The 15,255-nt window shown below is 50.7% G+C and overlaps 1 protein-coding gene across 1 annotated transcript in view; it reads right to left on the bottom strand.

Moving 5' to 3' along the window:
- Sdk2 (sidekick cell adhesion molecule 2) overlaps positions 1 to 15,255 on the bottom strand; it is a 157,225-nt gene that overhangs the window by 103,154 nt on the left and 38,816 nt on the right. The window contains exons 3-4 of the mRNA XM_041635933.1: positions 10,217 to 10,364; positions 2,464 to 2,597 (exon numbers count right to left, since the gene is read on the bottom strand). Coding sequence (XP_041491867.1) covers positions 2,464 to 2,597; positions 10,217 to 10,364 — 282 coding nt within the window. The remainder of the gene's footprint in view (positions 1 to 2,463; positions 2,598 to 10,216; positions 10,365 to 15,255) is intronic.

Below are 15,255 nucleotides of genomic sequence, written 5' to 3'. Positions count from 1 at the left end.
CAAATAATATAAATGAATAAAAATGGGGTCACTGGAAAAAATTAAAATGATATGTGGGGCTCATATTTATATTCTTTTTAATTCTATATTATATTTCTATATAATAGTACAGGAAGGTCTGATCGATTTCTCTCTCTCTCGGGTGTGTTCATCAGATGGGTGTGACCTTTCAGGACTGTGACGCTAGGTGTAATTTCTGGGGTCACCAGCTTGGTTCTTTTTTTCTCTGTTAGCAGTGAGCATGGCTCCCCGAAGGCTTTGGCAGGAAGCTGCTGAGCTGGAGGGAGCAGAGCCTGATGGGTAAAGGAAGGGAGGGGGAAGAAGAAGGAGGGTGTGGCTTCAAGCCAGGTAACAGGGGCTTTGAGCCGCTGGTGGGCGGGCGAGGTGGCAATTGCTCTCACAAATTGGCTGGCAGGCAGGCTGGGGGACCGTGTCAGCGCAGCACAGGGTTTTGAAGTGCAATCCCTCGTGGGAGGGAAATTAGCTAGAAATCAGGCGAGTTTGTGCTGGATCCGGCTTTCATCTCAGTTGAGGATGCAGAAATGGAGGGGTTTGGGAATGAGGGAGACTGGAGGCTGGGTGGGACTGGGGTGGAGGCAGATGAGGGGGGCTCTTGGGCCTCACTTGGGCTGTTTGGAAGGTGTGGGGGTGGTTTGAGGTAGAACAGAAAGAACCGCTATGGGTTGCCTCAGTTCTTAAGAGGAAGAGTCAGATGCTGGAGGAGAAACGGAAGGCCTCCCTGACCATGCATCTGGGGTAAACTGAGTCACGCAAGAAGATGCCTGGATTTAACTTGAACAACTCACTCCATGTCTTTGTCTCTCAGTGTGTGTATCTCCCCCCTGCTTCCATCTCTCTCTCTGAGACAGGATCTCATTAGACAAGAAAGGCCTGGTCTACATAATGAAAGATCCACCTGCCTCTGCCTCCAGAGTGGTGGGATCAAAGGCGTGCACCACCACTCCCAGCCTGTCTCTTTGTCTCGTGTCTCAGACTATCCCATACTTGCTATGTAGCCAAGGATGGCCCTGAATTCCTGATGTTCCTGCCTCGACCTCCTAAATGCTGAGGCTACAGGCATTTGTCACCACACCCGTTTTTATGTGGGGAGAGGGAGACCAGGGCTCTGTGTGTGGTAGGTAAACACTCAACCAATGGAGCTATATACCCACTTTGACACTAATTCTTCAAAAAGATGTCTGATTCCCAGGAGACTCTGAGTAAGCTTACCACTGAGAAATCGCTAGAAAAACAATCCCTCCTTGTCAACAAATTCCTTGTTCTTGTACAAACAGTCCTGGCTCAGGTCAAGGTCAGAGGTGACATCCATGACCCTCACTGGTCAGTATCCAGAGAGGATATTCCACCCCCTAATTCATATTCTTCCCAGGCAGATGGGAAGCTGGCTTGGAGATAGGAACCAACTGGTACAGAAAAGAGTCCCGTCGGAGCTCAGAAAGCCCAGAGAGGAGACAGCAGGGGCTGGGAATGTTCTAGACACTGGCAGACAGAAGCTAGGATACGAGGTGGCAGAGACACTCAACTTGCCGCTGTCGGGTGCATATGGGCGCAGCAGGATGATAAATGAGATGTGCTGTGGGAGTGGGAATCATACAGATGTGGAGGTATGTGAACATCTGGTTCCCCCAGCTGGTGTGGGGCTTAGCTGCTTCAGGAAGTGCAAACCCAACCCTGACTTCATTTTAGTGATTCCCAGCCCAGGAGGGACCTTGGCCATCCACCTCACCTCACCTTGCCTAGCCTGAGGTTAAGTTCTGAGGGTGAGGCCACTCTGGTAGAGAGAACCAGATTAGGGGAGACGTCCCTGCTCTGGTCTCGTCTGGTGGGGGGGGGGTCTCTGTACTGGAGGACACTGGGGCAGGTTATATTGGGCTGAGCTCCTGTGCCTGTCTCTCCAGGGACGTCAGGCATCTGAAGAGGGGCAGAGGTGGAAATCTGGAGGCGAGCCTGCTGAGAGGAATGCCTGGCTCCGAGCGGAAACAGCACTTTTATGTGCCAGCTGGGCAGACAGTTAGTGTACTTCTTTTAAAATGAGCTTCCGCTCTCCCCGGGTGTTCTCCCCATCCGCACCTGAGCCTGGGGTGGCTGGCACCCACACATGTGAGCACACACTCTCTCACTTGCTTCTGCCTCCTCCTAGCCTCCAGTGGACACGGTAGCGGTAAAAATAAACCTACCCTTTCCCGGAGCTGTGTCTGCCACGGAAGCATTTTCCAGAACTCCACTTCCCCCTACCCGTGACCTTCATTGGCTTGGCTCACCACCACCACGTCCCTCCACTCAGACTGTGGCTCCTCCTCTTCTGGAGATGGCTCCACCCTTCCAGCCCCAGCTTCCCCTACTACTCTGTCTTCCCAACAGCCCCCTGGAGCCTCATTCCTGAGATTTAATGACCCGCCTTGTTTCTGCTCGGTGATGGTCCCCGGTCCCGCGCTTACTTACTCTCCACAGCGAGAGTGATGGGCTGGCTCGTCTTGTTGTCCCCGTTCTTGTCGTTAACTGCCTGCACGTAGTAGCGGCCAGCATCGGGAGCCACCGTGGACAGGATGACCAGGGTGTTCTCCAGCGTGATGGCTCTGAGGAGAGGCAAAAGATTCTTTGGACAGGGGCCCAAAGGGCTTGGAGCCAGGGGGCTGTGACTGGGGGGTCTGAGGTAGGTGGTCTGACTATACTTACTCCTCTGGCAGCCTCCAAGAGGCCCCCCAGCCCACCCCACTGACAGTGTCTGTAGAGAATCTACCATGACACCCCAGCTGTCCCTCTATTCCCTGAAGCTGCAGCTTTCTCAGGGCCTACCCAGGGTCAGGTTTGGGCCCTTTTCTCCAATCCTCTAGGAATTACGTTCCTGTCCATATCGTAGCCTTGGCGGCTTTGTGAGGTCGCCTCTGCCAAAAGTTGGCGGTTTGCAGAGAGAATGAGTGATTGACAATGAGCGACGAGTGACCAGAGTGACTTCAGAAGTGAGATCCAGGATGAGTGTGTGTGTGTGTGTGTGTGTGTGGTGTGTGTGTGTGGTGTGTGTGTGTGTGTGTGGTGAGTGTGTGTGTGTGTGTGTGTGTGTGGTGTGTGTGTGGTGTGTGTGTGGTGTGTGTGTGTGTGTGGTGTGTGTGTGGTGTGTGTATGTGTGTGTGGTGTGTGTGTGTGGCGTGTGTGTGTGGCGTGTGTGTGTGGCGTGTGTGTGTGGCGTGTGTGTGTGGTGTGTGTGTGTGGTGTGTGTGTGTGTGGTGTGTGTGTGTGTGGTGTGTGTGTGTGTGGTATATGTGTGTGTGGTGTGTGTGTGTGTGTGGTGTGTGTGTGTGTGGTGTGTGTGTGTGTGGTGTGTGTGTGTGGTGTGTGTGTGTGTGTGGTGTGTGTGTGTGTGTGGTGTGTGTGTGTGGTGTGTGTGTATGTGGTGTGTGTGTGTGGTGTGTGTGTGGTGTGTGGTGTGTGTGTGGTGTGTGTGTGTGTGGTGTGTGTGTGTGTGGTGTGTGTGTGGTGTGTGTGTGTGTGTGGTGTGTGGTGTGTGTGTGTGGTGTGTGTGTGTGTGTGTGTGTGTGGCCGGAGGTCAATCTCAGGTGTCGTTCAGATGTCCATCCTTGTTGGTTGATACAGGGCTCATCACTAGCCCAGAACCCAGTGAGTCAGCTAACCCAGCCGGCTAGTGAACCCCAGGGTCAGCCTGTCTCTGTCTCCCCAGTAAGCACTGGGGTTACAACTGTGGCTCACTACATCAGACTTCTTTTTCACTTGGGTTCTGGGGATCAAATTCAGGACCTTGTGTTCACAAGGCAAGCACTCTCTGGATGAAGCTATTTCCCCAGCCCTGGGGTTGGCCACTTTCTAAAGCTATTTGAGCAGACACAAAGGCCATAGCTGGCCTGAACCAGACTTCCGAGGGCTATACACCTGTAGTCTCCTCCCTGGGGATCAGTTTCCCCTTTTCCTTGCGAACTGGGCTGGTCCACAGTGATGAGCCTCTTGCTCTCATTCCCAGTCCTCATCACAAGATCATCAGGCAGGAAAACAGGGAGCCGGGGACCCCCTTAAATGGGTATGAAGTGGTTCTGGAGGGCTGCCCATACCAGCTCTGCCCAGCTTCTTTTACCCATTCTCCCGATGACAAACCAAACCATTAGTTTGCCAAGTCTGTCTCCAGATTGTAATGCGATGTGCCCGAGACAGCTGTTAAACATCCTTAATGTTAGTTTAACAAGGACAAATCCAGTTGAATTCTCTTCAAATTTTCCCATTAGGTGAATGTTACAGAGTTTTAAACAGGCTTTCAGATAAACATCCTCACTAATGTCTCTCTGGCCCAGCTCTCTCCTAGCCTGGCAGTGCTGCCCCCATGCCCTTGCTCCTCATTTGGGGGCTTTTCAGGCTGAGAGTTCTCACACCATCAGGGGAGTTCTGGGCAGTAAGGTGGCAAGCTCTCTGGTCCCTAGTGCTTAGGGACCCTAGCGATGCCCTATTTTCCCCATGCAGAGTTCTTTTTATCTTTAGCTAACAAGGTGACAGGAATGGGATCATAGACAGGCTAGAATTCTCTCTCTCTCTCTGTGTGTGTGTGCAAACAAGAGTATGGATGTATGTTTATGTGGGTCCTTGTGCATACGCTGTGTGTGTCAATCAAAGGACCACACTGGTTGTTCTTCCTCAGGTGCTGTCCACCCACTTCGAGACAGGGATTTTTACTGGCCTGGAACTCATTAGGTAGGTTAGGCTGGCTGGGCAGGGGCAGGAAGCTCTTGGGATCTCCCTGCTTCTGCACCCCACCCCTCAGTGCAAGGATGACAAGTGGGAGCCCCCATACTGTGCTTGGTATGTTCTCAGGCTTTCAAGGTAAGCACGTTGCTAACTGATCTGTCTTCCCAGCCGCCCCCCCCCCCAGCCCTCACCCCGCATGGTCTGGCTTCAGGATGAGTGGAGAAACTTTTAGGGTGTTTGAATCATGTAGATCCAGCTTTCCCAGCACCATGCCCAAACATAGTAAATGCCAGTCGTGGGATTGGGGTGGTGAGCATCTTCCCATTTGAGGGTCTCCTTGTCTCACCTAGAGCCCTGGTCCTTAGATGTGGATTATGGAGTAGAGAGCTGTGAGTTGTGGAAAGGGTCTGGGCAGTGCAGGGTGGTGGGGCTGAGCTCTGGTTTGGGTCCCTGGACTCTGAGGATCATGTATTTCCTCCGATGCTAGCTAGGCCCTGTCTTCTTGCCCTTGCAGAGTTGGAAGAGGATATCTGCGAAGACTTCTCCCAGCCTCGTGGGAGTCTCTGTCACTTGGTCCTTGGCAGCAGAGTAGCCCGTTGCCTGTCCTCACTCTCATAACCCTCTCCTGGGACAGTCTGGCTTCAGGATGGAGGGACTCTCAGGACACTGGACTTAGGGAGATGCAGTTCCCTGAGTCATTCTATTATGGGGACAGGTCTCATGAAGTCTCCAGGGGATCCATTGTCTAGTCACCCACTTGTTCTATACTGGAGAAGGAGCCCACTTAACACTTAACTCTTCCCTCCTTGCCTGGGAAGCTCCCCCTCTTCACATCCCCACACTCCCCTTCTCAGGTTTAGCTATACTTTGTGCTGGTTCTGTCTGAGCGTTCTTTCTGTTTGTCCCCCTCCATCCCGTGACACTGGGAGTCCCGCTAGCTCGTTTTGTGAGCATATTACTGGAGGGAGGCATTACTCGTGAGCGAAGGGAAGATTTTAGGAACAGGTTGAGGTTTTCCTAGAATAGGATTCATGCCGCTTTTTGTCCTCGTAGGGAGCTTTCTAGCTGTGGCACGGTGTTCGCTGCATGATGGGAGCGGCAGTTCAGCAAGGCTAATGATATGCAGACGACAGTGTGATGGACACATACCATATGTGTCCCGTGAGGTTCTCAGCCGGCAGCAGTCACTTTGCTCCTAGCGGACCTCTTACGATTGCTGGACAATTGGTTGCCACAGCTGTGGGAGAGCACCATGGACTTCTGCTCAGAGGCCCAGGATGCACGTCCCCAAGGGAACATGTCTGACCCTGGATGTCCAGTGGGAGACTGAATGCTGTGGTCTGGGTGGGGTTTGAATGTCTGCCCCAGGCTTGATGGGTTTCAATAAATCTAATCCCCATTATGAGGCAGGAAGAGGGGAGGCACTTTACCTGACCCTGGCATTTAGGGGGTGGGACTGTAGGGCTTGATTAGGATGGGGTCCGAGGTCATTAGGGCAGAACTATATAAGTGGATATTGCCAGGGGTTTCATAAGAGGGAGAGATCAGAACACACACACACACACACACACACACACACACACACACACACACGTTTCTAGTATATGATGCTTTGTACCACCTCCTGACTCTGCCAGCAAGGTCATGACCAGCCAAGGCCCCTCAAACTTGGACCTCTAGATCCTGGAGCCAAAACATGGTCCCCTTCTCTAACTCAGTCAATCTGCAGGTTGGCACAGGGAGAAGTGGGCAGTGGGCTAAGACGCTGTAAAAGCCTGTCTGTAGAAGGGCCATCAGCAGCTTCTCCCGTAGGAGGCTGTGGCTGCTGGGCATCAAAGCATAGCTCTGCATCCTTCTCAATGGGGTGAGGAGGGTGGGGTGTGTGGACACAGCTACTCTTGGAAAATGGGAACTCCTGTCCCATACCCCTCTGTTGGAGCAGGGTAACCTTGAAGACCAGTTTTGGTGATGACAGCTCTCTAGTGACTCTGGTTTCAAGTGACTATGTGAAGTCACCCTTCCTGTCCATTGCTCCAAGTTGGAATTTGGATGGGCAAAACCTTACCTTCTGCGGTTTTAGCTCACTGGAATATTGCCTAATGGTTATTGTGGCTGGCATTGCCTGCTCCAGCACTCTAGCCTGGCAGCTGTGGAGCCTGGGAGCCACAGGGCATAGGTTCAAGTTCTGGACATGGAGTGGAATGGGAGGCAGAGGCTCTCTGACATGTCACTTTGATTCTCTCAGGAGGGGTCCCTAGTCCTGTGCATGCCGATGGTCCCTTTTCAGGTAACTGTGGAAGGATGCTGTACTCATTTCCAGTATGCTCATAGCATCCAGACTGCTGCACCCCAGACATGCCCACACTGGGAGAAGCTGGGGAGAGGAACTCTGAGTGGGGTGCCAATAGCAAGGCTCACCTCTCAGGCAGGGGTTGGGTTCTCTACCCTTGTTCCTTCAGTTTGCCATGACTGGCCTAGCCCTAGCTCTGCCTTTAATTCACTGCTCTCATTCAGCAGCTCCTTTCTCAGTTCCAAGAGTGCTGGATCCGTAATCTAATTAAGGAGAGAGTAAGCCATCCTACAGTGTGCCCAAAGGCCCCAGCGTGTGTCTCTGCTAGGAATCGTGTCCCCTTTTAATAGCAGGCTCGGGGCCGAGCCCTGCTTGGTGGTTGAGAGGCACACTCTATAGATAGTGAGCCTTTCATGCTCTGCATAGCCTGCCGGCTAATAGCATTTATCAGATATGGAGCACTGGCACACACACACACACACACACACACACACACACACACACACGGGACTTGCTTCCAGGGAGCCCTTCTACTCACCTATGAATATTAATTTGCTGTAATTACCAAAATAAAATCACTCCAGTGCTTCATCACAAATTTGGTGGGCGTGTTTATGAAAGTGGGCAGGCGTGGTCATGTATAACCAGGAGTGTATGTGTGTGTGTGTGCACTCGTGTGCGTGCACGTATGTAGTTCCGCAGGCCAAGGCTGTTCTGTCCTGGTGGCAAAAGTGCTGGGCATGAGAAGTAGATGAGGATGGAGGATGGGGATGAGAAAAGGATGAAGGATGGTATTAGGAAGGTGATCATAGACAGAGCCTGGAGTAAAGGCATTATCTCCCTCTGCAAATGGAGTGAGTGCCATCATGCCCCCTTTCACGGTCAGGGCAGACATTACTAATCAACTCATGATGTTCTTTCCCATGAGTGTGGATGGAGCCTCGGAATTGTTTAAGCTCTGAGTTCTAGGCAGCCATCGCCAATTGGTTAGCCTGCAGGATGCCTTCACTGATACACTCAAAAAGGGAGTGAGGATGGGGTTGGGACTCACTGACATATCCCAGCATTTCTGAGGTAGAACATTTCCCTTCTATAATGTGATCTCAATATCTGCATGATGGGTGATCCATTCAACTGGCTTTACTGAGTTTTAGGCCTGGGTGGTGTGTGTGTGTGTGTGTCTATGTGTCTATGTGTGTGTGTGTATGTGTGTACACTTTGACTCATAGGGCAGCTGTCCACCTGTTCACCTGAAGCGTGCTCAATCCTTCACCTTGTTGGGTACCCATGCCTCATGCTGTCTGATAGCCATCTGTTCAGGAAGAGACCCAGAGCCTAGTGGTGTGGATACAGAGAGCCTTCTGCCTGAGTCCTGCCATGTTGTGGTTTCTGTCAATGGTATGTGAGTAGAAGCTTGTTATATGTGGACTTCCTCCTTTCTCGTCTGAAATATCCAGAGAATTCACTGGGGCTGACAGGCTAGAGGATGAGGCATGTGGAGCATGGCCAAGTGTCCTGCCATTTAGCAAAAGGCCATTCCAGGGCAGTCAATAACAGACAACCCCAGACAAGTGAGCCCAACCATAAGAAGGACTGAGCCTAGCTCAGGCTGGATCACCAATCTACACACTTCTAAGAAGAACACAGTAAACAGTTATTGACCTTATGAGATGTTTTGTTACACAGCAACATCGTGCTGTAAATAGCTGATACATACTGGCGATCTTTTCTTCCTCCTCCCTTGTTTTTTTTTTTTCCAAGATAGGGTCTCATTATGCAGCTCTGGATGTCCTGGAACTTACTATGTGCACTAAGTGGGCCTTGAACTCACAGAGATCTACCCGTCTCTGCCTCTCAAGAGTTGGGATCAAAGGCGGGTACCACTAAGCCTGGCTCTGAGGATAGTTTTCAACTCTGGCTATACATTTGAATCAAACTGGAATCTTTAAAAAATTCTGAACAGCCAAAGAGCATCCCGTTTAAATTGAATCAGAGTGCCTTAGGCAAGAACCTAAGGATAGACTCATTTCAAAGTTCTCACGGGGGTCAGATTGAGAATTGCTCCATCAGGACCAACTCTATGATGCACAGTCACTTACTTGTGTCTGTGTGCTTGTCTGCACATACGTTTCACAGAAGGCAAGGATTATCATGACTCAGCAGCTAGGAAAGATCTGGAAAAAGAGTTGGACCTTGCCTGCTTTGCTTTATGGTTGCTGCGGGATAAAATCAATCGCATCAGAGGGCTGTTGTGAGGGTTGAGCACTGGGCAACAAAGTTGGGATAGGAAAGACAGCAAGACAGAGAGCACCTTCTTCTTCAGGGGCTACACCAGCGGGGAGTGGGGGACAGGGTGGGGGGCAACACGGATGACGACAACATATGTTTGTGGGTGTTTAGCACAGTCCCAAGAACTTAACTCCACTGCCTGCAGCTTATGCAATTGCTATATTACTATGATACTATTATTGTGTTTCTATTGTGGGACTTGATGCTTCCCAAAGGCACTCCCGACCCCATCTTCCTCCACTCGCTACAGACCAGGGTGGTGGGGTTGTGGAGAGCTCCCAGCAGTCTGCACAGGTAGCAAGTTGTAGCTAGCCAGGGCAGGTTGGGAGAAGGTAGTCTTTCTCTAACGAAGGGAGAGTTGGAGTGGAGCAGCGAGGAAAGCCTGGGCTAGCTCCAGACAGCGAGCAGCCCAGGAGGTGAAGCCTGCTTGGGGGGTGAAGGGTGTTGGCTTCACTGCTAAACCCCCAGTCAAGGCCAGGGCAAGACAGAAGGGCCTTTGTGAATGCTGAAAGGGATGTGTGTGTGTGTGTCTATTCCAGCCTTCTCTGGCCACACCATCTCTTTGCAGTCAAAATACACTGAGCAAGCCCAGCCACACCCGAGAAGCATAAACACCTGCACACACCCACCCCTGCCATGGCCTGAGTCCTGGGCACGTTACTATGGCAACAGTGCCTTTGCATGGGCATGTTTGGGTGACTTAGATCCTCTGGGAGCATAATTATCCTCCGGTTGAGTGTGGAGGTAACACCCTGGTCCCTCATAAACTGAACTTCTCTCACCGTCCAGGGGAGTGCCCAGCTGGCTGCGTTACAGAATTACTGAGACATTTCTACAAGAAGGTCCCTCCTTTGCATTTGGAGACTTCATCTGGCCCCAGACCTCCTCGCCCAGGTCTTTCCCTCCAGTCTATCCCGAGTAGGACCTCACATGCGGCTGCTGGGCGGGATCTTGCGGCCATCACGGAACCAGGTCACCTGTGGCCGGGGGAAACTAGAGATGCGGGGTGCTCGGATGACGGCAGCTTCTCCGTGGGATACGCTCTGGTGCTTCTCGCCTTCCTCAAAGCTCCCCATGTCTGTAGGGAGAGGAGGTGCAGAGGTCAGGGGTCAATCCATTCTCAGGGTGTGCTCAGCAGAGGAAGAACGCTGTGAAGAGGAAGACTATGAAGAAATAGCCACTTCTCTTGGAGCGCCCCACATCCCACCAGGCGTGTCGAACCTGTGCCCTCGCCTGGCTGCCCGCATTCCGGGACAGCTATGAATACAGTTCAACACATCCATAAATGATAAGGTCTGTCACGGGGCATGGTGTTGGACGCTTCTGCTAGCAGTCTGTGTGTGAGGTGTCCTGCTTTGATATTTAGGCTTTGTGTAATATGTACCCGTGCATCCTTGACTCAATTTATCCAACAGCCACGAGAGGCTTATTGTTTCCTACATTTTACAATGGAAAAACCTGCTCAGAGGGGCTCAGCTAAGTAAATTAACTTGTCTAAGGTCATATCGCCAGCAAGGAACAGAGCTGGGATTTGAACTCAGACCCTGAACTCTGGAATTAGGTTGCATTTTCTCCCTTCCTTGCCCTGTGAAGCTATTTCAGCAGAGCAGGGGATTAGGTTGTAGAGTCTTGGGATGGGACCTCTGTGCCCTTAGGCAGAGGGAAGGGTGGGCATGTTGGAATGAGTGAGACCTCCCTTGAATATAAACACTCCATCCGCTCTTTTTAAAGCACGCCCAGCCCTTGGCAGATAAGCTGAGGCATTGCTGCTAGCCCTGATCTTCTGTGAGCCAGCAGCAAACAGAACAGAGTAATCACTGGAGGGTGTCTTCTGGTCTCCTGTACGTCTGCCTGCTGGGCTGGGCTGGGGTGAAGGGCTGGCTTCCACAGCACTGTCTTAGAATGAATGGGCTTTGCGAAAGAACAACTGGGCTTCTATGACCTTGACAATGGATGCGCATCCTTGAGACTCCAAGTGTGCTGCCTGAAGCCACAGCACAGGTATCCTGTGGAGTCTCAGAGCCCCTGGACCTGCCTAATCAGAAGCCATAGACTCTCAGGACACCCAGTGAAGAGCACCCATGCCCACCTGTGACAAGCACTGATTGGCTGTGTATTGGAGGCACTGGAGTTAAATGCTCCCCCTCCCCCGAGCTTCCCAATTTTTTGGTGTGGAGTGGATGGGGATATCCCTGTTAGTCCCCACTCCGCCTTCTAATCTATTACTGTGACAGGCTAGACCTGGGCTAGCCTGACCCGCAGGCCTATATGCACTGGGAGTTCAGACTATGACTTATGGAGCCTTAGTTTCTCCTTTATCCAGAGTCCCCTTCTTAACTATGAAAACACATGCCCTACTGCGACAGAAGCCTAACACCATGGCCTCTTTGAGTCGTCAATCAGCCTGGTTCTCTGGCTCAGAGTCCCCTTCAGGACCTCTTGTTTTTCCAGAGGTGAGAGCTGCAGTGGGCGGGGTTCAGGCATTAGTATTTCTAAAGTGAGCCAAGCCTGAGACCTGCTGCATTGGCTGAAGGCAGCCAGGCTCTTCTACCCCATTACAGGCAGTTATTGGGGACTGGGCAAACTAGCTAGGGTGCTCCCCACTTCCCTAAGACATGGGAGGCCCCGTGGAACACACTTGGGTTTCTGAGTTCCTGACTCCATTGCTCGCAGATGCTGCAACACTCCAAAGTGTAAGGCTGCTAGCACACGTGTGTTCATTTTCTCCAGCCCCAGACTTGACCCTCTTAGGCATCCAGGTCTTTTGCTGGCTCACCTAACCTCGACTGTGAGTTCTCTGCAAACAACTTCCAGGTCTCCGGCTCCTCCCTGGGCTCCGAGCACCATTCCTAACAGTCTGCTGTGGGTGAGGAGTGGGAGGGCAGGGAGACCTTGCTACATCTTCAACAAGCTCTACTTTTTGTGCCGTTTACTGTCCTCTATCCGCTGCTTTGCCCCAACCACTTTAGCTCAAATTCTTGGAGTCACAGGTGTTTCTTCCCCACTTCCCACAAAGTCCTCAGTTCTTCCTTTGGGTACCATTTCATGAGCCAAGGCCCTCCCGACAAGTCAGCCCATTTGTATAGCCACTGGTCCTGATCTAGATCATCTCCCAACCCCGTACTCTGTCCTAGGCTGTTTTTCCCCCCACTTAGAGCCTGTGGGGTCTCCTTGCCCCAGGAAAGTCTAGATCCTCTTCACCTAGATTCGAGGTCCTCCACAACCAGACGGCAAACAGCCTTTCTTGCTTTAATGCCCAAGCCTCGTCTTGACACCTTGAATGGCATATATAACTTACTTCCTACAGCTAGGCTTTTTGTAGGCACCTGCCCAGATGCTACTAGGATGAGCCATAGCTCGCCATGGTACCTTGGCTCTCTAGCATCCTGCTTCACGGAACTTAGGGTTTCTAAAGAAAACAGTTATAGACGGATCTTTGTTTTAACTTTGGCAGGCACTGAATATATTATATTATTATATATTATATTATTATAGTAACTTCGGAGACTTCAAGGGTCAAGTTCAACTCCTAGCCCCATGTGCTCTAAGTCTTTGGCCTTCGACCTTGGGGGACGATGATTTCCTCTCCCATAAGAGTGAAATGCCTGGGTAGCTTCCTCGTGAGTGGTACCGAGGGTTGTATGAGATGATGTGTGTATGCCAGATTGCATCTTCCCAAAGGTGCCTGAATCAATATTTATCCCCCTTTCCACATGCTCTTATTACAGTGTGACTCACACTTCTCCCACAGATACCCTCCCCTCGAGTCTCGGGAGCTTAAGACTATTCTATCAATAGAACACGCTGGAAGCGATGCTGCATGGTCTCAAAGGTGAAGTCATTCAAAGGAGACAGCATCTACCTGGCTCTCCTTGGAGAGATGCTTGCCCTTAAGAATCCAGCCACCGTGCTGTGAGGAAGTTCCACTGAACACCTCGGTGGAGGAGAACTGGGCTTCCCAGCAATCGCCATCAACCCTAGAGGCCCAGAGGAACACGAGTGATTTCACTGCAGCCTTTGCGGCCACTATGGAGACCTCAGTTGCCACCAAGCAGGACTGGCTGTGTCTTGGCCCCACTGTGCCCTCCCCAGACTCCAGATTCATGGTGTGAGTTTTAAGCCATTGTTCTGCACCACACTGTCTTAGGTTCATTTGTTATGCGGCCGTAGAAACGGGGAGAATGTAAAACTGTCAAATAAGTATATCTAATATCCCCAGCATTAAAATACTGGGATCCTGTACATTTTTCATGATTCAGTGTAAACATTTCCTCCTCAACAAAGATTATCCCAAACCATCCAAATAGAATGAAAACCCGGCATTTACCCTCTTCTGGGTTTCTTCCAGACAGACTATACATGCATTATCTCATTTGAGCCTCTGATAACATGACAAGCTAGATTTTAATAAATATGCATTTTTAGTTGTTTATTAATTTCTATTATTTGGTCCCCTCTATAAAAAAGTCACATCAATAAATCAGGTGGATTTTAGTTCTTATAATAATTTTCATCTATTTAAAAAAAACTTTTTGCAGAACTAAGAAGATAGATTTAAACAATTTAAAGCAATTTCATGATAATAGTGTTTCTTTCTCCCCACTCTCTCTTGTTTTATTAGCTCCATTTGGACTGCGAGGAAATGAAGGTTCATGGAGATGAAGCGGTCGGTCCGACATTAGGCAGTTAGGGTCTAGCACGGTGTCGCCTCCCTCTGCACACCCTCCTTGCTCGGCTGCCGTTTGCATTCTCCATGGAAACCCACGCTCTTTCCTACTTCCTCCTAGGTGATCAGCATGGACGGACATCTGGGGCCTACTGTATTCACGAGCGATTGCCTACCAGGTGGCTAGGTCCTAGCTCTGCTTAGAACCAAGAGCTCCTAATGGAGCCCAACTGTGTGTCAAATGGGCTCTCCTAGAATTAAGAGCTCCTAATGGAGCCCTACTGTGTGTCAAATGGGCTTTCCCAGAATCAAGAGCTCCTGGTCGAGCCCAACTGTGTGTCAAATGGGCTCTCCCAGAATCAAGAGCTCCTAATGGAGCCCTACTGTGTGTCAGGCGGAAAGACCTGGTCTCCTGGAGCTGTTCTTGCAGAGGACCCAGATTTGGTTCCCAGCATGCACAGCTTACACTGTAATTCCAGTTCCTGAGGTCCTACGCCCTCTTCTAGGCTCCCTGAGCTTCTGCGTGCATGTGGCATGCATAGATTCACATAGGGACACACACATACCCATAAAATGAAAAAAAAAAATCTTAAAGAAAGGAAAGACCTGGTTACCGAGTTTACAATCTGACCTGGCAGTCAAGGGCATAAGAAAGTGTTTAGTGGCATCTGTGACAACTGCTGGGAAGGAGAGGACAGAGTTTTCTGAGAGGCGCTAACAAAGCCTTCCTCAGGCTGGGAGGCGGGGGAGGCATCTTTCAAGGTGAGGCCTAAAAAAGGGGTAGGTATAGCTAGGTGTGTGTGCACACGTGGCACCTGTGTGTGTGGAGGCACATGTGTGTATATGTGTGCATGTGGTATGTAAGGAAAAAGGGTATAAGGTGGGGCAGAGGGAGGGGTGCAGGCAGCAAGTCAAAGGTCAGCCGTGTGTGGTTACTGCATAGAAAGAGAGACAGAGAGCCACATGGGTGAGCAGATGGATAAAGGACTGGATTGATGGGGGAATGGGTAGCTGAAAAGGAAGAAAGGAATGGAGGGCTAGATTATTGAATTAGGCATGTTTATGTTTCTATGTATACATGTTGTATTTGTATGTATGGCTGGAAGGATTACATGTGGCTATATATGGTTTATGTATACGTGGATGATTACATATATGGAGGGGTGTATATATGTAGAGTAGATGGTTTGTGTGTGTGTGATGGGCTAGATGGCTGGATATGTTTTCACCTGTATGTGGATGGTTGTAGGTGGGCATGCATGTATACGTTTACAGTGGGATGCGTAGAGGAAAGATGGGCTTA

This window comes from Microtus oregoni, unplaced genomic scaffold (assembly GCF_018167655.1).
Source record: "Microtus oregoni isolate MIOR12 unplaced genomic scaffold, Mior012 000048F_ref0000485, whole genome shotgun sequence".
NCBI classification, from domain to species: domain Eukaryota; kingdom Metazoa; phylum Chordata; class Mammalia; order Rodentia; family Cricetidae; genus Microtus; species Microtus oregoni.
The sequence above is the reverse complement of the archived record's forward strand: the minus strand, read 5'-3'. Positions and strand labels throughout refer to the sequence as shown.